Genomic DNA, 27511 nt, shown 5'->3' with positions numbered 1-27511 from the left:
AAATATTGAATATTGACAATAGATGTCATTAAGGTAATGACAAATTGATATCACAGTTCTTATATCTTTGTTTAATTGCATTGTCTCTTTAATTTAGATATATAAATGCTAAAATATTCATCAAGTACTGCGAATTTATACGTTTAATTTCTCGTTTCTAATCGAATAGAATAAGAATTTTTCGAATCATAAAATTTGAACAGGTAAATATTTTTATGACAATATAATTATTAAAAATGCCGACTATTATCACAAAAAATGTACAAAAACTTGAACCGGATTGAGGCTAAAATGTGAAAAATAAAAATTAACACAGTTTGTGTATATGTATGTGTAATTTAGATAAAGAACATTATACGATTACAAAAAAGAATTTAAAGAATTCTTTGCTCCTGCTCGAAACTTTATAAGAAAAAAAAAAATTATTTTCGCCATCGAAAACTCCCCATCTTCAATATGGTTAAATACTAACATTTTATTGTCAATTCACTTAGCAATTCAAATAAATAATAAATTGTCACTATTCTTCTCCTATTATTATTCTCTTTTTTTTTTCTGTGTGTTGTATCTATGTATTATGTGTCACACCAAATTTAATGGAGTGAAAATATAATTTAAGAAATGTATTTTTCAAATAAAATGAATAAAAATTCGATATATACTATCTATATTAAGATATTTTCTTAGAATTTGTAAAAAAATTTAATAAATTTGTAAGTTACTCTCTATATAATATGACGTGTGTGAATATCTAGACGTAAATATTTGAAATTATCATATTCATTCGAACACAAACTCAGCTTCGAATTCAGAATAAGTTTTTGGTTTGAAATCACCCTTACTTAAATTAAGGTCTGGCTCGAGTTCGAACTAAAGTTCAGGTTTCGGATCGGGTTTGGGATCGGGTTCGGATTCCTTGTTTAAATTCAAATGCGGGGTCCGGTTTGGGTTCGAGTTGGTAATTGGACTCAGCTTTCTTTTTAAAATTGAATTTTGGATTACTGTTCTGGTTCAAGTTCTGTTTCGAATTCAGTTTCGCATCCAGAAGACTTACTTAATTTATTTATTTTTTAATTTTCTTTTCTTCATTCAATTTATTTTAAATACTCGTAAGTATTCTAAATGATTAAATAAAATTATAATACCCAATTCGGAATGTATGAATTCTTTAAGATGTAAAAGCGATAATGATATTTGCATATAAACAAGCTTTCATTGAATGGCACGAGTAAAAAAAAAGAAGTGAATATGAAATTACAAAATAGTTTCAAACTTTACCATTGTTGGTTTACTCTTTTTTGCTTCATGTATAGAGGAAATGGTAAATATTTAACTTTTAGAAAAGTATTGGAAAAGAAAATAATTTATTTTTTTTTCTTTTTGGTGTTTTTACTACTTGTTCTTGCTTTAACTTTATTGTACTGCATTTGATTGCAAACTGAATTTAACTTTAAGAAAAGAAAAAAATCGAAAGAGAATCGAAAAGTTGAATTAATTTTAAAAATTTTACATATGCAATTATTTCTCATTTATTTTTCAAAAAAATAAAAAAAACAAAAGAGAATAGAGAAAATTTCTTCTCTATTTCAAAAAAACCTTCAAACATATTTGTTGATTTAAGGTTTTTTACATCACAAACAATAATCGATTTTATTAAAAATTAAAATCGAAACTTAAAGAATATTGCATTAAAGATGGGAATGGAAAAAAAAATTTAAATAGCATTAAAGAGTAATTCTTGATTATTTTACTATAAGAAAATTTATTTTTTATTAAATTATATTTGTTGAATAGAAATATGAATAGATAATTTAGAATAAAATTGCTTGATATTAAAAAAGCCTGATTTTTAATAGAGAAAATATTATAGTTTGTAATTCAAAGAAATTTAAAAATATATATTTGCATACACACACATTCAAACTTGTTAATAATTTAATAGTTTCTTGCTGAGTTTAGGGTTTCTGAATATTAGTTGAATCCGAATAAAATATTTTAAATATTCGTAGAATTTCGAATTCGAATAATAAATTTAAAAGAAATTTGCAACAATAATACATAAAATTAAATATTCATGTTCATTTTGAGATATACACATAATGTATACCTTGTTTTAAAACCATTTAAATAAAAAAATTTCAAAAATAATAAACCATTAATAGACTTGTCTGTCATTCGTACAAGTAATTTTGTGCAAAAATTAGCAGATTCTGAAATTCAACTCATTCAACTTAATCATTTAAATAGTGTGCATGACAGATTTGACAAATAGATGTGATATACATTAACGTAATGTACAGACACATAATTCTAACTGTATTTCAAATTAGTTATTAAGTGATGCTAGTAATAACATTTAAAGATGTCAAGTTTTTCATCTCTCATCAAAAACACTTAGATCTTAAAATAGAAATTTTAAACTTTTTATAATTTAAATGCGCCTATAATGATATTCGCATTTATTCATCTTTGTCAATCATAAATACATATACATATATATATCATACTTAATTTATGATTTTAATTAAAGGTGTCTCTGTTAAAGAAAAATTTTTAATTGAAAGTTTAAACATTTTCCTTTTACTTTAATTAAATTTTTTAATTGAATAAAGATTTTAAGGATATAATCGCTAGGTGTCACCTTTTAAGTATGCAAGTGTTTGTGTAAATAAATGCGTATTTTAATAGAATTAGTTTTCTTTGAATTTTCAGTATTTATGTTTGATTTTTTTGTTTGTTAACAGTTTAATTTACATATAACGTATAGAAGCAATTGAAAATTTAAAAATAGTTGTGAGTAAATATAAAAGATTAAGTGAATAATTTTTTAAAATTCTCAAAGACGACATAAAAAAAATGTTTAAGATTTACAAAAACTTACGTGTATACAACAAATTTAAAGTGCAACTTGAATGCTTAATAAATTTATATATTGAAAGTCAAACACTCTTTAGCCAACATACTCAACGGTTACGCGTTAGTTTTCTATATAAAAGAGGGGTAAGATGTCACATTTTGCCGAATATTTTTGTTGTTCAGCATTAAAATTATCTTTACTCTTTAATTAAATTCTTTATATTTTCTAAAAAAAAAATATTAAAAATTCTCATAATTTAATACAAAAATCGTTTATGGAAACTAATGAAAAATTATGTAAAAAATCTCTTCGATTTTTCTTTTATTCAAAAATTAACTTTTCAAAAGTTCAAATATTGTAGAGCATTGGCACCATATTTTTTTATACATTAAAACAAAATATTACACAAAAATATCAAATTTGAGGTCAAAATTTTATGATATTGGTCAAAAAAAAAATTATGTTAAAAAGTCATAAAATAAATTACTTAATAGGAATTTTGTTTCCTCTATCGACTTCTTGTTATAAATTTTAACCTTACTTTAAATAAACTGTGTATAGCTAACGTTATAGAAAATAATATGAATTGTCATTGTCATTCTGTGAATTGTCATTACCATTTCTACAAACATAATACTATATACTATATCGAATAAGGAAGAAAGAAGAAAAATAATCTGGAACAGGAATACGTTCATCATAATAACCATTATTATAATAACAGGTCAATATTATTGGGGTCGTAAATTTTATGAATATAACAACCTTATTAAATTTTGGTTACTGATATTATAAAGCTCACTAGGACCATTATGAATTTTTATGAAATTTGCCGAATATAACGTTATCAATGTCATAATAGAAAAAATATTTTTTTTCCCAAGTTATACTTTTACTGCTGCCATCATGAAAAACTGGCGTATATAATAATTATTTGGTTGAAAATTAAATTTTAGTAAGAAATGAACTTAAATTTTTGCTTTGATACATAGAAAATTGTTTTACATTTTGTATTAGAAGTAAAACAAGAGGAAAGGATTTCGGGAAGGCATATAATCCGGTCGATGTCTACCTATGCTACAATTGTTTTGTTTAATACAGAAAACTGTTCCAAAAAATAATTCATTGGTTATGATAGCCTAAGGAGCCGTTTGGGAATATTATGCAGAACATCTTAACATATATTATGAGGTGTTTCTGTACCTAAACTTCAAAAAAAAATTATTTAAACTTGTAGGTCTCAACCACGAGTGACGGGCGAGACACCCTGTTATGGTCGAAGGCATAAAAGACATGAGCTGACTATGCATGTCTGGGAATGAGTACCGCGGTCAGATATAACTTTAAGATGACATTCCCATTGATAGTTTACAGAAGAAATACCTGTAGTTATGTACAAATGGTTGCAAAAAAAGGTAAAATTAATATAAAAGCATTGTTATTTCGGCAAATGGTCATCAGTGATCAGTGTTACTGGAATGAAATTTGCTTGAATTTCATTTTAGGGTATTTTCAGGTTGCTGGTCCCGAGTTATTTTCGGATCTATCTAGTTGCTGCGAGGCGGTTTTCGAAAAATAAAATCACTCGTTTGCAGCAAGAGTACTAGGATAACCCACCGAAAATGAAGCAAGCAAAACTATTGTGTGGCTGTAAAATTACGAACAAATTAGGACTTCGTGTAAAATTTTCCGCGAACAGAACGCTCCCTTCTAACATATCTTGTTGAACTGTAAGTTGACGTTGTTTTAAAGTTAATGCTTTTTGGCTTTCGATGGTATTCCACGATTGGGCTTAATGGTTGCAGTCAGTTGATCGATGAATAAAGGTTATTATTAAAATTCTTTATATTTTTAATTTTAAACAAATAAAAAATGCTTGTTTTTGAATAACTTATAATATGTATGTACCATATACAAAATACAATTTTAATTTTTCACCATAAGAACTTATTTTTTTTGAATATCTGAAATGACATCCAAAAGGATTCAAATAATATGTTTGAATCCTTTAATCGAATAATAAAATAAACAAGCAAAAATAGCAATAAAAAATATATTTTTAAAAACCATAGAATAGACGAATGATTTGAATGTCAATTTGATTTAAATTTCATTTAGGTTGAATCTATATTGCAATCATTTTCATGTTTATTATAGCTAACACGTTCCGGTGGTTCATATGGTTCGAATAGAACAATAAACGTTTGCCTATATTCTATGGAATTGTGTACATGTCTCACATTTAGTTTCTGTATTCTACATAAGTTGAGAATACATACACATAATATTTTTACTTATTGGATCAGGAATTTTAAGGTTTTTAGAATTTGAATAAAATGCATTGCCCGCAACAAGATTATGCAAAATCATTTTGAATTAAATTTCTGTTTGTTGTCAAATTTATTGTGTATCATTTGTACTTTAATTTATATTCGTTTATTTTGTATGTATGTATGTATTTAATTTCAGCTTTTTTAGTTTCAAGCATAATTTAAGTAAAATTTTTGAAATATTTATTTCAAAATTTTTAAATATTTAAAAATGAAGTTTATATTAAATAAGAAAAATTTTGAGGACGTGATTTTTATTGGATATTCTTAAATATTGTAGTATGAACAGATAATAATAGTTTTCTGTTGAAAAAAAAATTTCAACAGAATTTAAAAGTAAATAATGAAATTCGATCTAATATGTCGCATTTTTCGTTCAATTACTCACAAAAAATTTATTTGATTTAATTGATTTTCTCAAATCTATAATAAGTAAGTCAATCTTGCGTCAACGTCAACTTTACCAGCTAACTGTCAAAAATGTTTTTATATTATACTTTCAATAACTTTTTTTCCTTAAAATTTTACAAAATTTTCGTATAATTCTTATATTTCCGCTGGTACGGGTATATTAAGGTACGAGGGCGGGAGTCTTCGCTGACGAATTGCGTTTGGAGGAGTCGATTAAGCTGTATAATAGTGGTGGAGTTTTCCAGGCGGGGTTTTTGCGCTGTTCAAGGCAGAGGAATCAGCTGCAACTACACTGATGTCTGGGTGCCATCAGGGTATCTTTATGATTAATGGGGCAACAATTGAGGACGTCCGGTCCGTTTATGTGTGGTGGTACAGAAACGTGTCGTGGGTACTTTGCGATGTTTATAAAGTTCGGTGTGCCTTTTATTCGATGTTAAAAGAAGGCGCGAGAAGGAGCAAGATTGCCTGGGGGAGTTTGTAGTATGCTCTTAAATTCGCCAAGGAAGTTAATTTTTACATGCTTTTTGGACTTTGTACAATGACAGGGTTCGTCGAATGTTAATTTTAAGACTGTCGATGAGCCTTCTTGTTAGCCTAGTCCAATAAAGTAGCGGGGCCGGCCGGACGACCCCCTCTCTCTTACTACTATTTCTACTAGTATATCTCTGCTAAAATTTTTTTTCATAAAACAGAGAAATTAATCAAAATGCAATCAAAATATTCTAATTTTTTTTCTTAAATCCCTTTTAATTTATTTTCCTTTTGTTTTTTTTTATCAGGGAATTAAAGTCACTCTTACAGTCTTACGCAAAATATTGAAGACTTTGTTATGCTGTTAGTAGATTATAATAAATATGTATATATTTTCTAAATATAACAACTAAACATCAACTAAAAAGAAGTGGCTATCAGAAAAAATTCCGCGATTTTCTTTTTTTTTTTTAAACGACTTTATCGAAAAGTATCCCAACAATGGTTAATAATCTATTTGAATGCCAAAAAATACTGTTGGGATAAAACAATAAGATAAACAGAGACGTAATATTTCTGATATTATTTTATAAAATCTCGTTGATTTTCGGATTTATTTTTATTTTTTTCAAAGATATGAAATGGATTTTGAATAAGGATAGAAAATGTAAAAGTCTGAAAATGGTAATTCAGGGTTTGAGGATGTCAATTATTTATAAATTCTTAAAATTGCATGTGTAATACGAAATGAGTTTCAAAAAAAAAAGTAAATGAAAGTTATTGGCGGGGAAATTCATTGTAGGCCGCTGAGGAAAATTCCGTCACTATAAAACGTTGAACAAATTTCTATAGTTACCTACATCTTGTTTGGAGCATTATATTTTTGTAAAACAGCGCAAAAAAATGTGAAATTTTCACAGTTGACATCATTTTTCTGAACTTGTGTTCAATCATAATAAATATTCCCTTTATACAGTTTTGAATTACCTTCTGAATTGAATTGTTGCACACAAACTTTTCCCGAAAAAAAAAATTGTATTAAATTTATGTACATTAAAATATACTTGCCTAGAAAATGCAAAGAGATTTTAAGTATGTTTGCTGAACCATTTTAAAAATGTGTATCAAATTATTATGATTGCTGGTTATAAAACAATTTTTGTAATCATTTTATACATCTACATTGATATATACATACAAACACACAATTTAATCCCTTCGTTTAGTTTATTTTTTTCTCATAGATCGCGCAAAATTATAAAATCAATTTAAAAGCATTTTAATAATTTTGTGATTTTCCTGTTCGTGATGCTTAAATAATGTAATTGTCAATTTATGAGCAGCAATTATTATTCAATTATTTTGAATTACTTTAAGTTTTATTGAGAGTAAAATTATTTAAAAACATTTTAATTTCTAAATCCCATTAACAATAATTTATTTATGACATAAATTGAGGTGTTGCTGATAATGTTGACAAAACTTGTAAAATTGCGGATAGTGATTGAAATAATAATTATATATTTTTTTCTAATATTTCATAGCGATAAACATTGTATATTTAAATGATTAAATATTCTATTGAAAGCAATTTGAAATTAATTAAATAAATTGTATTCAAAAATGACGGTTTGCAATATTGAAAAAATAATGTTATGGTATAAAATTATTTTATTATTTAAAAAAAATTATAAATTTTGACATTTCATCAGAAATGCTCACATAATGGATGTTGATTAAATACACGGCATACATAAAGGAGGCAATGTACAAAGTGAATTGTGAAATTGACAATTTTATGGAGTGAAATCATTGGAAAAAAAATGTGAAAAATTTGAAATGATCCAGAGGTTCAACTTACACAATCATATAGGTTATTGCGGGTAAGGAGGTATTCTCTTCCATCGGTATATGTTTTAAAGGAATGGACAGTTAAATTTCTAATGACATTCAGTATAAAAGGTTAGGTTGCACGGCCCCCCGATGGGTACATTTAGGTCACCAAAGCCCGTTGTGATGCCGCCGGATCTTCCCTCTCTCCCTCATTAGAACCAGTCCGATTTCCTCAGAAATTAGTCAAGATCCCTAGCATTTACATTCGCTAGGTCCGTAGCACGGCCAAAAAAGTGGGACCCAAGAAACCTCCGCCTGGAGTTCGCCAACGCCGGACACGAGCACAATAGGTAGGTCACCGTTTCTTCCTCCTCCTCGTCACAGCAGCTCCTACAGAGATCGTTTCCGGGGCGGCCCCTCCTCCTGGCATGATCGCCAATCAGACAGTATCCAGTTAAAACCCTATCACTGCGCCAATATGCTCCCGTCGGAGAAATATCAGATCCCTTATGAGACACGAGTCTAGCTTTGGCCACAACTTCCTTGCCGCGTTACACTTAGTTCCATTCACCCATCTCAGATTGGTACGTTCCACCGCTTCACTGCGTAGCAGCAGCCTGTAAGTGCTTTGAGACATGCCCGGTTCTCCTTTTTAGGTAGATCGATGCTCCGAAATTCCTCACGAATGAAAGCACGGGAGAAACCGAATCAATTGATCCCACCCCGTGCCCTCAGTCCGCAAGAATCGAAGCGCGACCTGTAGGGCCACATGACCACTGTGATGCGGCCTCAAAGCGCACTGCAGACTCCGCAGCGACCTGCTTCCTCAGTATATCCAATGGCAACAGATGTAAGAGAATCTCAAGAGCCTGTGTAGGGGTGGAGCGCAGTGCTCCACCAACACACACCATTGCCATCGTCTGAACTCTGCCGATTAATCTCAGGTTTAAGGAAGTACGGAGCCCATAAACCATGCTTGGTTTCAGGCCTCACCTCTTCCTGATAGCCTTCTTGCACGAGTAAAGCGCAATAGTTGCTTTCTTTTCTCTCTACACGATGTTAAGTCTCCAGTTCAGCTTCGAATCCAGAACCAGCCCCAGGAATCTAGCCTCCCTGCTGAAGGATAGGCAAATTCTGCCAAGTTTCGGAGGAGCTACGCCCGGAATCTTATATCTCCTACTGAAAATGACTAGCTCTGTCTTTTGAGGGTTAATAGACAGCTCACAGCCGGCCTTCCAGTTCGAAACTAGGCTAAGAGCCCTCTGTATCAGCCCATTTAGTGCGTGGAGGTGTTTCCCAGATACGGTTCTGCGGCTTCTGAAGGTCAGGGGAGCATTTCGGTTGGTTACCAACTTGAATTCTATATAACGGTGGTTAGAAGAGGAACGATCTTCTGACACTTTCCAATTCCTGACCAGAGCAGCAAGAATGTTCGAGGCAAGAGTTATATCTATAACCTCCTGCCGATTTTTAGTAATAAAAGTGGGCTCTGAGCCTCTATTAGCTAATGTCAGGTTAGTGCTAAAATAAATTCTAAAAGTGACTCACCTCTCATGTTAGTGTCCGAGCTTCCCCAGATTACATGATGCGCATTGGCATCGCTCCCAATAATAAGGCTGGTTCGGGGAGACTGAGCCTTCTCCACCATGTCTTTCAAATTCTCGGGCGGTAGCTCACCTTGGAAGTCGAAGGGCAGGTATACTGATGCCCACCAAGAGATACTGCCACCAGCTTCACGACTGACAACAGTCAAGTCTTCATTGCTGTAAAGAGGTAATAGAAAAGCATTTAAGTTACTTTTAATAAATACTCATGATCTTACCTTCGAACTGCCGTCGCTATAAAGCAGCTTGTATCCTGGCGTCCTCAGCCCGCAGATCTTCCCTCTGCTATCCAGGGCTGTATCTTCTCCGTCCCTTTGTAAGCGGAGAAGGAGCGCAGCCGAAGCTGCTTTAGAATGATAGTGGTTGATCTGAATTACACGAAGCATTACTGTTTTTGTTAACCTCCACAAGCGTCTTATAAGGGTTATGGAGGAGAACCCATAGCTGCCCACAATAGGCAGCGTATTAAATTTATTCAAAAACTCCAGCAACTACAATAAAGGGGAAAAATTATGGATCATTTGATGAAATGAAGATAAAATCTATGTACGAGAGAAAAAATGACAAAGCTATGAATACTAAAGAAAAAAAAAATCAAAGACCAAATTAATTAAAAAAAATGAACTAAAACAAAAATATAAAATATTAGTACTTGTAGGTTTTCTTTCATTATGTAATGTCTACTTTTAATAATAACTGTCATTCCTATAAACATAATGTTGGTAATTTTCCCAATATACAAGTACAGTAATTAATAAAATAAAACATTTTTTATTTCATTTCAAAAATTTAAATTTCGTGTACGATTTTAACATTTTAAAAAATTCATTATTTGTGTTAAAAATTAAAATTTTAAATTGATAAAATACTTGTTATATGTATACTACTAGTAAAGTCACCTGACACAATTTATATTTTGCTATAGCGAAATTCAAATTTTCAGATGTTTTTTAAATTATGAAAGTGGAAAATTTTTTAATTGAATTCATATTGACATAATTTTATCTCATTTAGTGCAATCTCTCATGATATTACGAATAAAATTTATTTATTTCCGCTACCTTTTCTGTATTCGTTTTGAATTAATTTTTATTTTTACTTTCAATTTAAAATATTTTTACTTTAATTTTTTTTTTTCATATTTAATTTCAATTTATTTTATTTTCAATAAAACTTGATATTTTCACTTAATATACATATTATGTACATAAATAGATATTATATACAAAAATTTAAAATAAAATATTCAGAACAGAATTAATAAGCATTGGATAAGGTTTAATGAAATTCTTTATGGCAGAAGAAAATGCAAATTTGTTTGAGAGTTATTTGAATATTAAAAATTAAAATTAATTTTAAGGTATATACAGTGTAGGTTATGTGTTGTACATGTCTATGTTTAAAATATACATATAGTATTTTAGATGAGTACACTGTAATTTCATTTATGACAGCTAGCTAAACGTCATTTTATATCAGTGTATATTAGATTTTATTCGTATATATTTGACTTTTAATACGACTTGCAAATTTGTTTTGTTTTTCTTTCCAAAAATAACAATTTATTTTTAGTGGACCGTTAATTGTCAAGTAAATTATCAATGTTTGTCATTTCGAAAGTACATGTTATACGAAATTAAATCATGACTTAAAACTCTCAATTTCAGCACTTTTAAAAAAAACTGTACAAAATTACTAAATTTTTTTAAAATCTCAATATCTAGGAAACCGTTGAGATTTGGCACCTACAATTCCAAACAAAAATTTTACAAATTTTTGATGCGTTAAAGGATGGTGTATAATAAGGACCTATCATTGCTGCATAGTCTTGTATAGTGCTACAAGTGTTACAAGGAATGATAATAAATCGTTAACGATATTAAACTTTTAAATACGTAAGATGACCTATTGGTGTAGTTACTTTCATTTTTATAAAATTATTATTTGTCGTACTCGTATATGCATACAAATGCACGGCATATTAATTTATTCGTAGATCCATATATGATTATTTGTTGTTATTGCACAATATTAAGATAATTTGGTTATGTTTGTTACTCGTTTAATGTTCCTATGTATTTATAGAAAATATTATCGTAGTGTCTGGAGGTTATCAATATGTATACATATTATGCTCATTATCCTATATATAGATTTTATGATATTTAATTAAAAAATTGTTAATTGTTTGTTAAGATGCCTTAAAACGCTATACAAAGGCTAAAAAGATATCCCCATTTAAAATTGAATTAATTTTTTTTTTTGTGAAATCGACATTAAATTAAAATTTTTGATAATTTGCAACATGGGACTTAAAATGTTTTTTATGTGCATTATGTACATACTTATATTTAAAGTCAAAAGAGTTTAATATATTATGAAATAAAGTATAATCTATTTTTCTTAAAATATTTTATAATTGAGGATAAAAATTAAATTTTACAAAATAATATTAAAATATCTTGTATACGAGAGACCTTTCAGATCTGTTAAAACATTTGTAAATCTTAATTAAATTTTCCGGAAATAAACTTCTCAAATTTATAATTGAGAGATTTATACTCGTATTTATATTTGTTTCAAGACAGTCTTGTTGAATGCACAGGATTAAAATTTCCGAATTTTTTTGTTTACAATACTACCACTATTGAGCACAGTTTTGTGTAAATAAGTGTGTTTACATGAGCAAGGAATGAGATTACATATATAAAGATATTATGTGTTTATGCGCGGTCAGTACCCACATATCAGGTGAAATTTGTATTTCTTAATTTTCTGCTTAATCTGTTTGACTGATTTCAAAAAGTCACTATGTATACTCCACAATAATATTTATCTATATAAAAAATCCATGTAAAGTAAAACAAATTTTAAAAATAAATCTAGAGTGACATTAATTCTTTCTATTTGTATTTAGTAAAGGACGTTATTATCCTTTCCCAATATAAAATCGAATTAAAAAAGAAATAAAAAACAAATATTTTTTCTTTTACTCTTCATCAAAAAAAGATAGGATCCATGTGCTTTTGGAATAGCATATACATGCAAATATTTAATGACCGCATATATACTGAAGTTTATTTAAATTTTTTTAAAAATACAAGTTGAATGATAAAAGAGATAATTTATAATGAGAAAAATTATTGAACCAATAACCAAGTAACTAACTACATACATACACGTGCACTTTTGAAATAGATGAAGAGTACCCGCAGGCAGAAAGAAATTACAAAAAAATTTTTAATTTGTATAAGAAAATTGTGATCAGAGGCAAGATCACAACGGGCGCAAACTAAATTTGCGCCGCCTAGTAAATGCTACAATAACAGCCTTTCCCGGGTTAATGCCAAGGTCCTCGACTTGCGTCCAATCCTGTTCATTGTGTTCAGGATACCCTGCATTCGGTCAGCCACGGCGTCATTGTGCTGGCACCTCACAACAACGACCAGATCATCAACGTAGCCCTGCACATTATACCCGCTATGAGACAGCTTGCACACTGGCCGAAATATTTCGATCCATTTCAGGGTGGGTGCCTCAATTCCCTTGCTTGCAGCCGCCCTCATTATTGATCCAAAAGAGGTATTGTCGAAGACTCCCCCGCCCCAGGAAGGCCCCATAGACTATCTTGAGTGAGACGGTGCAGAGCAATCTCGATAGACATTCCTGCCCGATAGGTGAATTGCTTTCCGTGCAAAGGTGAGGCCGCCTCGGGTGTGGCCCTCAAGTGCACATCTAGCATCCTCTCCATCGACTTCAAGAGAAACGATGTCAAACTTATTGACCAGTATGACTTCGAGTGAGTATCAGGGCCATTGGCCTTCGGTATGAATACCACACTCACCCTCCTCCAAGTCTGTGAAATATGACCATAGCAATAGCTGGCCCTTAATATTTGTGTTGGGAGCGGAATCAAGTCCTCCATTCTCTGCCTACTACTTAACCAAGATTGGTTAAGTAGGAGGCAGAGATCATTGGAGACCTCGCCCAACCTTTGCAGCGATTACCCGCCAGCCCCTCCCTCACCTTATTCCTGTATTTTGACCAGTCGGTTCTTCGGGCCACCCTTACGGGCTCCCTCGGGTTTCTCTACGTTCTCTGGGAGGCATTGCTCTGTTCTCGAGGAAATTACGCTGAGGCACAGATCACCTTCTGATTCCCACCAGTTTGCTGAGCGCCGACCTCCACTGCCACCAGGTCTCTTGTGATGAACTCTGGAATTGGAAAAAGTTTTATAGATTTATTAAGCCACAATGCGGCTCTTGGTATTTCATGTAGATGTGAGAAAACCAACCTACATTTGTTATCCTGCAGGCCTTTGATTTGCCCGCCATAGGCTCATGGTTCCTGAAAGAAGCCTATGTGGAAATCTTTTTTGATGAACCTCCACTTATACAGCTTGAGGCTGCTTTAGCGTGATGGAGGTTCACCTGGATGCACCTTAGCTCAAGCATTAGGTTTAATGACCTCTGATGACCCTGAAGGCATCATAGTCTCTGCCATATGGCTAGTCATCGGAAGTGCACCCACTGCTTTCTTCAGTGCATCCTTGTTGTCAGCCGCAGGAGCCTCATCCTGGTCCATTGGCTGATGTTCTGCCGCTGCCGTTTCGGCTACAGGGGGACCCTTCCTATCGTCCCCATGCTTTTCCTCTTTTTTCCTTCCTCGCTGGCGGAGCTGGACCTTTCCAAAGCTTTCTCAGCCGATGTTTCGGCAGTATGGGGAAGAAACCCCCAAAGACCTTAGCCCTTGATATGACCTCCTCCTCTACTGCCTTCAGTTTTGCTTCTTCCTAGGGAGCTATGCTATTGATCCCTGCTTTAAAACCTATGCGGAACGAACTTTCCGATGTTTTTGTCTGCAGAGAAGAATCCTGTTAAACACTTGAACATAGAAAACAAATAGAAAGGTGGATGGAGTTACAAAAGTTTACCATCAATACAAAGTAATTTATATTCATTACAGATAATAATGTAAATGCCTCGTACAGTAACAGCAAATTGGAAAGCGTGGTGCAATATAAAATCTCTTGGAGTAAATAATAGACGAAACTCTTACATAGGCACCACTGGATATCAACAACAAAATGACATCAGCAAAAACAACTTTTAATGGGCACAATTTAGTTTATAACCGACCTTATATAAAATATAGTGAATTACCACTTCAAATTTTCATTCATTTCATATTTTTAACAGCAATTATTATTGATTTTTGATAAAATTTATATTAAAAGTTATAAATTACATATGGAATCAAAGTACCATCCTTCCATAAACTTAAAAAATTTTTAAATCAAATTCAATATTTAAATAAATATTTAATAATTGTAAAAATTTTCAAGTATATTCTACTTTGATTTAAAATTATAAATCATTTTTATTAAATTTATAAAATTTTATATTTATAAATTTAATTTAAAATAATGACAATAGTCAAAAATGCATAATAATATGATTTCTGACAGTACCTGCTTTGTATATGGCAATAAAAGAGTAAATTAATAAATCCCTTTTATAAATTTTAAATTTAAATGTCTATCAAAAATTAAATACATTTTAAAATAACAATAAAACGAATATTATAAGTTTATTCAAAAAATAACTTTATTCCAATTGAAATTGCAACGATATAGTGTATACATATAATTAAAGTGCGGGAAATTTCTGTCATTTTAAAGTATTATAAACGCGCATTTAAAACAATTTGTGCTTTATTAAAGTGATTGACAGCTCAGCATGAGTTCATAATTATTATTGAACGCAATATGAGTTTGACCCTTTTTTTATTATTAATAAATTGACTGAAGTATTAATAATATTTTTCAGGTTTTAAATAATTTTGTAAATTCATATATATGTATATGTATACCTAGAACAAAAGTTTAATGGTGGCGTCTCTGTTTGACATTATGAGTTAAAGTTACATATGTATGTAAAAAGGAGAAGGATGAGGAATTGATGATTTCATTTGATAGTTTTTTTCACTACCGTCCACATTCCAAGCTTTTATTCCAAGATAATTTTTTGTGTCTTTAATTTATTTACTTTTCTATTAAATATCTTGTTCTTCATAAATTGTCTCAATTGCAATTATATTTTCTCTTTTTTAAACACAAAACCGTTGTTATTCAAACGTATGGTTTGTAAAAAACTCCATTCTCCTTTTACCAATTTTAGGCGAAGTATGTAGTATAAAAAATGATCAATTGAAATACTTTTCGTACCATATGTAATACAAATTAGAAATTTTGCATAAGTTTACGGGAAATGTTCATTGTTGTACATAACAATCTTTGAAAAATTTCACTCCAAAATTAGGCATTAATATAATTAATTTAGTCAAGGTCTTAAAGCCTTTTTAGTAAAAGACATTTTAAATAAATTTGCAGAAATTCGATAGAGCTTCGAACGTCAAAGAATTAAAGGATCGAAAATAGATCTTTTGCAACCTTTTCGTGATAATGTCTCTGAAGTGGTGGAAGTTTCAAAAAATTTATTTCTATAATAAAATGAAATATTAAACAATATTTAGTGAACATACTTGAGTTTCTGTGTAAGAGAAGAAGTACTCCGAAAAAAAAGAAAAACGGGTTTGAGACAATCAATTCGACAGTCCGACATTTTATTGACAAAAGAAGTGATTTGCGATTTTTCTACGTTTACAGAACTTACAAATTGATTTTGATTTAAACACAATAGCGCAATTTTACTGATTTTGAACATTTACAGCTTGTAAGAGTGGGAAAATACGAAAAAATTTTATCATGCAGAAGTAACGTGCAGATTCATATAGTGTACAGTTTCTTTTTTAAATTTTTTTTTTGAAAATGTGTCAAAAAGAACAAAGTTTAATTGATAGATTGTGATTCATTTCATAAGATAGATTATTAAAACATTAAAAAACAAAGAATAATTTTGGAACTGTAAATAAATTAAGGATTTTAATGAATATATCAAGTTTGATATACCGTTTCCAATAAATATTTATAAGAGATCTTCTTCTCTTACATATACATACATAGTTAAGAAGTAAAAGGATATGTGAATATGTAAATTTTGGTTTAATTTCCTGGATTATGTAATGCAAAATTTAATGTACTATGGATTATAATTTTTAAAATGTGTGGTTACATAAGTATAACATTTGTGGTATAGAAAACTTCATTTTAAAAATAATTCAAAAACTGTTATGGGATAGCAAACAAGAAAAATAACACAAAGACTCTTATTAGTTATAAAAAAAATTTATGGTTTTTGGTCTCAAAATTATTGAATAATAAATGTTATTAGAAAGGAGAATGTCAATAAAACTTAATTAGATTGTCAATATTTTCTCTTTGATTTATTTCAAAGTTAAATCATAGAAAAATTACGAGAACAAACAAGATGTAATAAAACGAAAATTTTAATTCTCACAAGATTAAAAATCTAACCAGTGATCTTTTCTTATAATACAATTAAATCTTTTTTTTAAAATAAAGTTTCAAAATTATAATTGTGTTCCGAAATTTTAAACAGTTCTAAACTGAGAATAAGCTGACGTTAGTTATATAGTTAGTTGAGTTATCGATTGAGTTTTCAAATGTGATGTCAAATCGAAATATCAAAATTTTTTATGTTTAAATGTCATTTTAATGTAACTAATTTACTAATGTAACACCAAAATTTTTACAAAAATCAGTCACATTACATATTAGTCGTACCGTTTGTCTATATGCGATTGGTTTGTTACACATGATCGGTATGTTAATTTTGAATTGTTCTGACATCTGATTGTAGCGTTACCAGCAACTCATGATCTTCTTAGAAGTGAACAGTCTACGTCTCCAATCCTTATCATTGATTATATATCTTTAAAAGTATAAATAATGGCAATTTTTATTAGAAACTAATGTCTGATTACCAATTTGGACGTTCTTAATTATGTAACACTCGTATGTCGTGGTAAACTTTCATTTATCTGAAATATATCTTCTCTTTATTCAAACTACATTTCAGATTTGGCTACCACAAATTGTTGTAAGAATGAATTTTATTAGTTACTGCCTAATTTTACTGTGCAATTTCTAAAATTTAGTTTAAATACACACATATAACTTCAGAAACTCTTTAGTAGTATACAAAATTAATGTTATGCTAAGCAAATACAGTTACTTCATATGCCAAACAAGTTTTCTTTAACAGCTATAATATTATTATTATACTTCAACTATAAGTTGAAGATAAAATTGTAAAGTTTTTAGTGTTATTCGTTTAAATTTTATAATTTTTGCAGACAATAACTTGTCAAAAGAATTAAGAGCAAAGGAAAAAAAAAATATTTTTTTTTTATAACAAGTGCATTAGGAGGTTTTCATTAACAAACCTTAAAAAAAAGTTTGTTTGTTTTTTGTTGTTATTTTAAAATTTGTGAAATTTTTAATTCATTTTAAACTTTCTGATAAGTTCATTATTAATGTACAAAAATATTAAATTGTGTAATTACAATATAACTTTGTTAAACTTTTGTTTTGCATATCCTTTTCAAAAAGTATAAACATTTTCATTGTATGTACATTTGGTTTTGGACGACTTTCAGAGAAAGGAATTTTTTTGTTATTTTAAAATTATATGTGTGAGTGTCATGTGAATGAATTCAATATTAAAATATTTAAATAAAGTTTGAGTTAGTTTTTGGATATGAGTACAAAAAATGTCACATGTATAAAAGTTTATTATAGATATGAGAAAGTCTTTGTCTACTTTTGCCTCTCTTGTTTGTACACTACACAACTACAACTTCCTATTTTGATGTTATTTATTAGAAAATTTACTAGTACACTTTTTGTTATAGAATTGTAGAATAAAGAGGAAAAAAAAGTTTTGACATTAAACTTTTGATTTGGATATTAAAATTTTTGTTTTTTTAATTTTGTTAAATGACAAAACAATGTTTCTTAATTTTACCGGATTTTAATTGTTCTAATTTTGCGTTCTTTATTTAAAATTGTGAGCGGAATGTTTAAAATAATATTTAATTCTAAAATATTGCTACCTGGGTACGTTTGACACATTTCAGTTTTAAAGTTGTTAATTTGTGGTAAACATTAAGCTTACAGTACTTACAGCATAATTTTATTTACGAAGATCAACTTAGTTGAACCGTTACGAAAATTATGGTAAAGCAGTTTTTTTACGTTTCATCGAAGACAACGAATAGTGATCAATAGTTTAGATTTAATAAGGTAGCCAGATAATATCGGAAATTGAATCTGAAAGTAGATCTTCGTAAATCTTCTGAACAAATACATGAGTCTTCACAAATAAAATAATAGAATCTCGGGTCTATAAAATCCTCTTGACAGTGTGTGGTTGGCCAAATCTTCTTTCATAAGATATTCGAATTGAATTGAAGGGCGGGTTTCTTATATTTCAAACACAACCTACTTTTTTATTATAATATTAAATAATTTCGTACGATTATAGCATTTTTTTTTTGCTTTTACTATAAAAAAACTATAAGATTGCTTAATAAAAAATTAATATTATGCAGGAGAATTTTAACGTTTTATACCGATTTTTATGCAAAGTGCAGTACAAAATTAATTTTTAATAAAAATAATTTTATATTAGAATTTTATAAATTACAATTTTTATAACTTGCTATAAAAAATTTTCAGATTATTAAAAAATGTTTATTTATTATTTTGTTGGAGGCCAAATTTGTTAAAGTGAATTTTTTTAAAAATAGAATTTTGCTAACAACCTACGACAAATAAAAATTTTTATTTTATTTGATGTTTTGTGTTTGGCGAAATTACGGATTGGCCTTATTTTACGTGAGTTTATTTTTGAAACTATAAAAATCAAAGGTAATAACAGTGAAAATTTCCAAATAGAACTTGAATGGAAATTGCATTAAAAATAAAAAGTTTCAATACTGAAAGGTTTTTTTATAGATTTGAACAAAATCATCAAATTCATCATGTGATTATTTTTTATTTAATTTTGTTATCAGATGCTTCCATATTTTAAATTTAAAAATTGCGGTAATTTAGACTTTTGTTGAATGTCAGGGGTGTGCTGATATTAAACAAACAGGAGCTAAAACATTTTCTCAATGTCAGTTTTAAATAAATCTTTCTCTTGTCGCATTTAATTTTATATTTTAAACATCAGCTACACACCCCTATATAGGCAAATATTTCATATACGTATATAGAAGGTTAAGGGACGATAATAAAAAGAAAGCCTTTTTGACCACATAAAAGTATATAAATTCATTCCAATTGATTTACTCATGTTAGTGAATTAAAATTAGAACCTGTGAAGAAATTTTTGTTATAAATTACTTTATAACAATATCACTTTCGTATTAAAAAGTAAAATATGAGAATTCTTTTGTTATCTAACGGTATAACACCTTGTTAACTACTTTAAGTATACTTTAATATATATTATATATTAATTAATTAAATTAGTCTTAGAAAAGTTAACAAAGAATAAAAATAATAAAATAAACACATTGCCTTTTATTCACTTTCACTGCTGCAAGCCAAAAATACCTGCACATAACCCAAAATACTTGCGTTCAATTTAAATTGGGATGCAATTTAAAATTGCAAGAACATAAATTTAAAATAAAAATTTCACTTTTCTGTATAAAAAACTTTGAAAATTTAAATAATAAGTTTTGTGTTATATTTTTTTTTCTAAAAAAAAAAAAATTGCAGCAACTTACAAGTGCAACCATAAAGTTTCAAGTTAAATTACAAAATGTAAGAGAAAATTTTAAGTTTGGTAATAACCATTCAAAATAATTTAAATGCCCCTGAACTCTCCACAATATACTTAAAAATTATATTTGAAATAATTTGTTTTTAATTATTTGCTCAAGTATTCCAATGATTAAACAAAATTTTTTTAATTATTTGTGATAAAAAAAAAATTATTTTGTGTTTTTTATTGCTTTTCATAATTACAATTTTTCGTGTTCAAAGTACTTTATTTATTTAAAGAAAAAAAATGAATAAAAGTTTTTCCTCATAATATTCAGAAAATTTTCAATTATTGTTTTTATTTTGAGTAGTTAAAAACAAATTGGCAATTGTGAAAATAAAATCACGTTTTGAGGACAAAATTATGGTTTTCGTTATTTCGTGTTTATTCGCTAAGTTTTTAAATAAAATTTTGTTTTTTTTCTTTTGCGATTTTTCGAATTTTCAGAAATTTTTTCAAAATTTTCTTATGTATAAATGATTAATTAAAAAGAAGTACCACGGAAAATCGCTTATATTATTTTATAATTAAAGGAAATCTTTATAATGTAGGGATTGTTCAAATGTATAGTTAAGTGTCTCGTTTGATATGGAGTTCGGCAACCGGTTCGCTATTAAGTTTGCTACCACAGCATTTATTTCGGTATTTGATTTAGTATTTCATTCGATTCAGTCTGGTTCGGCTAGCTATTCAGTATTCGATTAGCTATTCGGTTCGGCTCAATATTCAATTCGGCATTCCATTCGATATTCGGTTCGATATTCGACTAAATGTTCGTTTTGCCGTTCAAATGGTATTTGATTTAAATTCGGGTCGTTATTCAGTTTGATATTCAGCTCAGTATTCGATTCGATGTTTGGTTTAGTATTCAATTCGGCATTCTATTCGGTATTCGATTGTGTATTCAGTTAAATAATTTCTGTTCGATATCAGAATCCGGTTCGTCATTCGGTTTGCTATGTATTTCAATTGAAGTGTAAGTGCGATAAACAACTTTGTGTACAATTAAAACTAAAATGATATATAATAAGACTATTATATTGAGGTAAATTATAATATTGCCCAGAATTAAAATGAAATTTGTACAGTAATTTCTGCATTTATTAAAAGTTTTACTAAAAATTTTCCAAAACAAACAGATATTTTAAATTTTTAACTACATGTGTACTTTATTTTACAACATTAAATTTTCTCTTAAATCTTTTTTTTTTCAAAAAAAAAAAAAATTTAATATATTTTCGTAACATAGGTAGAAATATTTGGTTCAGAACAAAAAATGCCAAACCAAACGAATTCCTACTCGTAAATAAAGCAAAAATAATATTTTTTTTGCTTCCCATAAAAACGTCGTTTTTAGTAATCCGAAAAAAATATTTTATCAGATTTATTGTTGTCACCAAGATTATATAAAAGTGTTATAAACTATAAATGTTTATTCACGCGTTCGATCGGGTTCTATGAATTTTGTGGATTTTTTGACTTTTTTTCAAGAAATTCATAATATTTGGTAGTCGTGCCGAATATACAAAATTAATATTCAATTTAAATATGAAGGCATATGAAATAAATATTGAGATTTTTTTTTCGGTTTTTGTTTTTCGAGTTTTGATGGTGGATTCGTTAGGGTTTATAAATGTTAAAACATTTTTTTTTTCAATCAAACATATTTTTTTCCATAGGGATTGGATGTGCATTGATTTATTGATCTTTGGAATGATTTTTTTTTTTTTGTGAAATTTTAAAGTAATTAATAATCGTATATGCATTTGACTCATCATCCTTAAGGCTATAATATTTTTGCCATCAGTAAAATCGAATTCAAAATAAAAACACAAAAAAAAAAATAACAAAAATAATTTTTTTTGGAACTGAAATTGTTTACTTTTACGTTGGAATTGCATCCTTGTGTAGGATGTGCAATGTATATGATTATAAAATTAATATCATAAAGGTCATTGGGTCATTCAATGCGTTTCATACAAAATTTTAATGAAAAAAAAATTAATTAACATTTTATAATAAAAATATTTGTTCATATTAATTTCTTTAAAATTTAATCATATAAAATTTGAACTATATAGAAAAACAGCTTCCATTTTGAGAGAAAATCTAATGCGGAATTAAAGATAAACAAGAGATGTGGTCAAGCTGCATATTTTTCATATTTTTATATAAATAAAATTGATGAGAACCCTCTTAAAAATTAAGCGAATGAAGTAAGGCATCAGACCTTGACTTCATTAGGAAGGAGAGGCCATAATAATAAAAAAATCCAAAGCCGAAGAGTTTACGAATTGAAGGCCAAATACTCTATATAATTTGTGATCCAGGTCAAATGATACGTGAGCAATTCTACAGGATTGATTTTATGAAGGCTTAACTTAAATTAGAAATCATTCATTACAAAGGATTAATTAACTTGTTAGTCTAAAAGTGAGTAAATAAAAGTTTTATACAAAAATTATACAGTTATTCATACAGCACATATACAAATCAATAGTGTAGTCACACAGTTATGTACAAATATGTAAACATCAGCCTTACGTCTTCATAACAAATAATTGCGTCACTATATATACAAAAAAATATTTAACAAAAAATATTAGCATCGTAAACTTCAAATACCACGTGTTTAAAAAAGAAATTAAATAAAACACAGCTGTTTGTTCCCCAATATCCTGTATAAAAATTCTAATGAGCGCAGGTCTATAATATTTTTGTTCTTTTATTTTGGATTTTTTTTTTGTTTTTCTTGAGATAAATTTTAATAATATCAAAAACATAGAATAATTTTCAAAAACTGTTATACTTAAGTGTTATATTTTGTAAAAAATGGGATATTGGGAAATTTTTTCTAAATATTCCCTGATAGGGAAAGTAAGAAAGTGTTTGCAATGAACGAGTATAAAAAATAAGACTTTAAATAATAAAAGTTTTTTAAATTTTTTAAAAGGATTTTGTAAAATATTCAGTTATACTTCAATAGTACTGAGTATATTTCGTTAGCGCATCGCATATATAAAGATAATTGATATAGTAATTACGATTAAATCCAAAAACAAGACGAAAATTAGCAAGATTAATTTTTTAGTACATGAAACCGTGCTAAAATTGTTTTAAAGAGAAAATTAAAATCGTTAATTTTGGAACTATTACGATATTAGTAAAATGCACTGCTTTAACCACACACATAGTGTGCAGTACCAGCCATTAGGCATTATGACTATTTGGAAGAGTTTTCTGAATAACTCTAAAACGTTTTTTTGAAATTCAAGTGAAATGCACATTTTTAGAAATTTTTTTTGTTTTTGCTACCAATTTCCCTTTGCGATTTTGCAATAGAAAATTTAATTTCTATGTAAGTTATACGTCAATTTTCTGATTAAAATTATGACGGAACCAAAAGCGAAAGCATTAAAACGATAATTTTAAAGTTTTTACAAGGCATCTGAATATTAACTCTCTTAACTTTTATTTAAAATTTAAAAAAAATATCCTTATAATATGTGGTATTAAGTCGCTTTATACTAAAATGGTAAAATTACACAACAATGTTAAAATTACCCAATAATGTTAAAAATACTCTATTACAATTTCAGTTCTAAATTTACCATTTATGAATTTATATGTTAATTTAAGTGGTAATGGTTACAATTCAATATTTATTTTAAATTGAAGTTATATCACATTATTGAAAACAGTGAATATTATCTGTGTTTACATTCATAAAATGTAATATGCGTAAAGTTTACAATAAATTGATGTAAAATTTCTTTTGCAAAATGTATTTTAACACCTTTTTAAAACGTACATTTTTGTTAACCGTGATATATTACGATTTTTAATACTTGAAGAGTTATTTAGATATTAAGAACCTAACTATTATGCTAAATATATAATTGTGCATACATTTAAGCTGTAAATGGGTATTATTACACTTTATTTTATTAAGTATTAAATTTGTATTTAAATATTTAAATTTTATAGTAATTTGTTACTTTTTGTTTTTAAAAAATTAAACCTTACTTAGAGATAAAATCATAAATATTTAAAGTTCGGTAGGATTACATACCATTTATATATACAATATCCTAAATTTCTTTATCGATTAATTTGAAACAAGTAAAAATAAACTAATAAATATGTAGAAATTTAATAAAATTTTTGTGACAGCATTAAAACGATTTCTTTTGTTCTGTTCATTTTTAGTTGTTCATTGTACATGTACAAAAATTGTGGAATTCAATAAAAAATGAAAAAATTTTCCATTTAAAATTCTGAATTCAAAAACAGAAAAAGAACAGAAAAAATTTGAAGGTGCGAGGATGAAGTTGAAATGCTCTTTTTGGCTTTATTCTTGTAAATTTATTTAATTTATTTTGTAATAAAAGAAAATTTATAATGGAAAATAAATTGAATTTGTCTCTTAAGTATTGTTTTGAATTTATGAAAATTTAAAGCAAACGAAAAAAAAAATCATGTGTGTGTTTGTGTTAAGAATAAATTTTTTTGCCTTTTTAACTCAATAGCTTCGATTGTTTTTTTTTTTTGTCTTAAAAAAAAAAGTGTTATCTTCGCTTGGAGGTCATCAATTTTGAAACAAAAATGGTGTGTTTTATTTTTTGTTTTAGGCTTTTCCATTACATTTTTACATTTAACAAAATTTATGATAATGAGATTGCATTAGAAATAAGTTTGCATAAAGTGATGGAATCAACAATATTGGAAATATTGAAGATCAAGTATTTTGGAACGGTAGTAATGAGGATACGATAATCTAATTAGTATAATATGGGAATAATGTGATATAATGCATACTTAATGGTGATTGTCTCCATCAATTGGTGTGATAGACGTAAGTTAAATTCATAATATTTATGCCTATGAGCCATGTATAACATTCTGCTTCTAATATTAGATTGTAGATTGTATTTACAAGATAATGACGCATTGCGAATTCTTGAAAAAATGAAATCGGGAAACTTGAGTGGTTTAACAATTCTTTAAATCTGTCGTAAAAAGCGTTTCAATATCGCATTCTCACTTAGCAAATGAAATATTTTTCTCTTCTTTATCAAGACGTTATCATATTTTTTTCATTTTACCATCTTATTTCCATTTCACGTTATATTTTACCACGATTATTCGACTTGCATTTGACTTGATTTCACAAAAGGGTTTCAGCCTCATAAAATTATTGTTATATTTTTTTTTTCTTCCAATTTATCAGTTCTACTAGTTTTGTTGTACTTCTTCACATTCCGATAACATACGTCTGATTTTAACAGGTTTTATGATAAGAAAAAACTCAAGTCTTGTCCTGGATAAAAATGAGGATAAACTGATCCGGTAGTATCACAATGATCCTGTTTAGCGTAAGTGTTGCCTTCGAAACCTAAAAATTAAGTTTAAATTATAAATAAAATCGATAAAATTCATTAATTTCTAATTAAGATTGAAACTGAAACATTTTCAATTTTTTTTTTAAACTATTTTGATCTTTAGTTATAAAAGGTATACACAATTAATATCCTCTTACATGCTTACTTCTACAATATTATATATAATGCCAATCTTATCAGTAACATGATTTAAATCAAGCATATCAAAAGGGGTTAAACTCGAGGAAAAGTTTATTTTAACAAAACTAAAAAAATAAATTCAATTAAGTTGTTTTTATTGTAAAAAAAAAAAAAATTTACTATTTTTCTTTTTGCACTTCTCCAGTAAAGTCATGCGAAACTTTATTTTTGATTCTTTTACATTGTAACCTTATCGTGATTTTTCTTTACTAAAAAACTTATAAGTAAAATGTAAAGAGAAAAAAAAAGAGTTCGCAAAGTATCATAAAATTTTTGAAATGTCTGACGTTGGTGACATTTAATACGATTTCCACATACAACCACCTACAACATATACACAGTTTTCCGCACAAGTTTTTTTTTTGTTGTCGCGTTCAAAAAATTTAATTTATAATGTTAGATTTTTCTCTTTTTCTTCTGATTTTCTTTTCTGATTATTTTTTGTGAAAAAAGTTGCACGGCTTAAAAAATATTCTGGAATGAAATTCTTATGTTTGAATAAGTTTTGTTCTTATTGCCGTGCAAACGTACATATGTTCGAAAGGTATCATAAATTTGTCTTACCGTTTGTAACGTTACTGCATGCTTTTGATCAACGTCGAAATTTGAGTCGATTTGAGTCCATTTCTTCGTCCGTTTTAACGATAACTAAAAAACAAAATGAGCTGAGCTCACGAAATTTTCACAAATGATTTATATTATTTATAATAATAAATAAACCATATTTAAATTGAATGTGGCCGAGTTTGTAGTTCAGACATCAACCGTACAACTTCAAAAGTAATTTGGTTATATCCCAGAAAGTATTGACAAAAGTCGTTGAAATTTCTTCATTCCTTGTGATAGCTGCCTGATAACTTCAGTAGTTATTTTGTCATATTTTGTCATTGTTATTTTGTCATATCTTAGAAACTACTTAAGGCACACTACTGAAATTTTGCATTAAGAAATATGGTAATACGAAAACTATTATTTAACAAAAAATTTCGACAATAGGATAGCAAATTCGTACGAGTATCACAAAGTTGACATGATCAACTATATTTTTTCTGGTTTTTTTTGTTGCTAAATTTTCTTGGCAAGAACACCTACTGCATGAATATACAGTAAGTTTGAAGCTTATAAAAAAGATTCTATTCTTTAGATGGTAAGATTGGTAAGATTCTCATATACAATTAAAATAAAAATAATAGTAAAGTTTGTTTAGTGAACTTTTATCTGAGAAAATTGCGGTTCAGAGGTAAGTTTAAGTTTTTTATATTTGTTTTTCAGTTTGTAGTTATTGCAGTTTTAGACGGAAATGCAAGAAAGTTGACTTAATATAAGTTTGGTTTTTTTATAGGAATTAAAAAGAGAAAAAATGAAATTGTGTCTTATATTTTAGGAGATTTTGGTTGCTATACTCGAAGCATTGTGCCTCCATAAATTTAAAATAATATATTGGAACTCATAAAATACCTTTTGCCTTAGATATTGTTTCTTTGTGGCAATTTTTAATAAAAAAATTTTTGCCAAATAAAGCACTGCAAAACAAAAATTTATTTATCGGCTTATCATTGTAAATGAAACGGGAAAAATTAAGAAAAAGTTTATGATATTAAAAAAAAATTGCCCTTTTTACCGTCTAGAATTAACTCCAAACCAAGACCATTTATAATAA

The 27511-nt window shown here is 28.2% G+C and overlaps 1 protein-coding gene across 1 annotated transcript in view; it reads right to left on the bottom strand.

Annotated features, from left to right (window-relative positions):
• The window catches only part of LOC129619321 (cytoplasmic dynein 2 heavy chain 1), a 32987-nt gene extending 19912 nt beyond the window's left edge, over positions 1-13075 (bottom strand). The window contains exons 1-2 of the mRNA XM_055534562.1: positions 12942-13075; positions 9454-9668 (exon numbers count right to left, since the gene is read on the bottom strand). Coding sequence (XP_055390537.1) covers positions 9454-9668; positions 12942-13075 — 349 coding nt within the window. The remainder of the gene's footprint in view (positions 1-9453; positions 9669-12941) is intronic.
• Positions 13076-27511: the final 14436 nt, after the last annotated feature.

Source organism: Condylostylus longicornis, unplaced genomic scaffold, assembly GCF_029603195.1.
Source record: "Condylostylus longicornis isolate FDR11 unplaced genomic scaffold, ASM2960319v2 ptg000011l, whole genome shotgun sequence".
Lineage (NCBI taxonomy): Eukaryota > Metazoa > Arthropoda > Insecta > Diptera > Dolichopodidae > Condylostylus > Condylostylus longicornis.
This window is presented reverse-complemented; position numbering and strand designations above follow the sequence as displayed.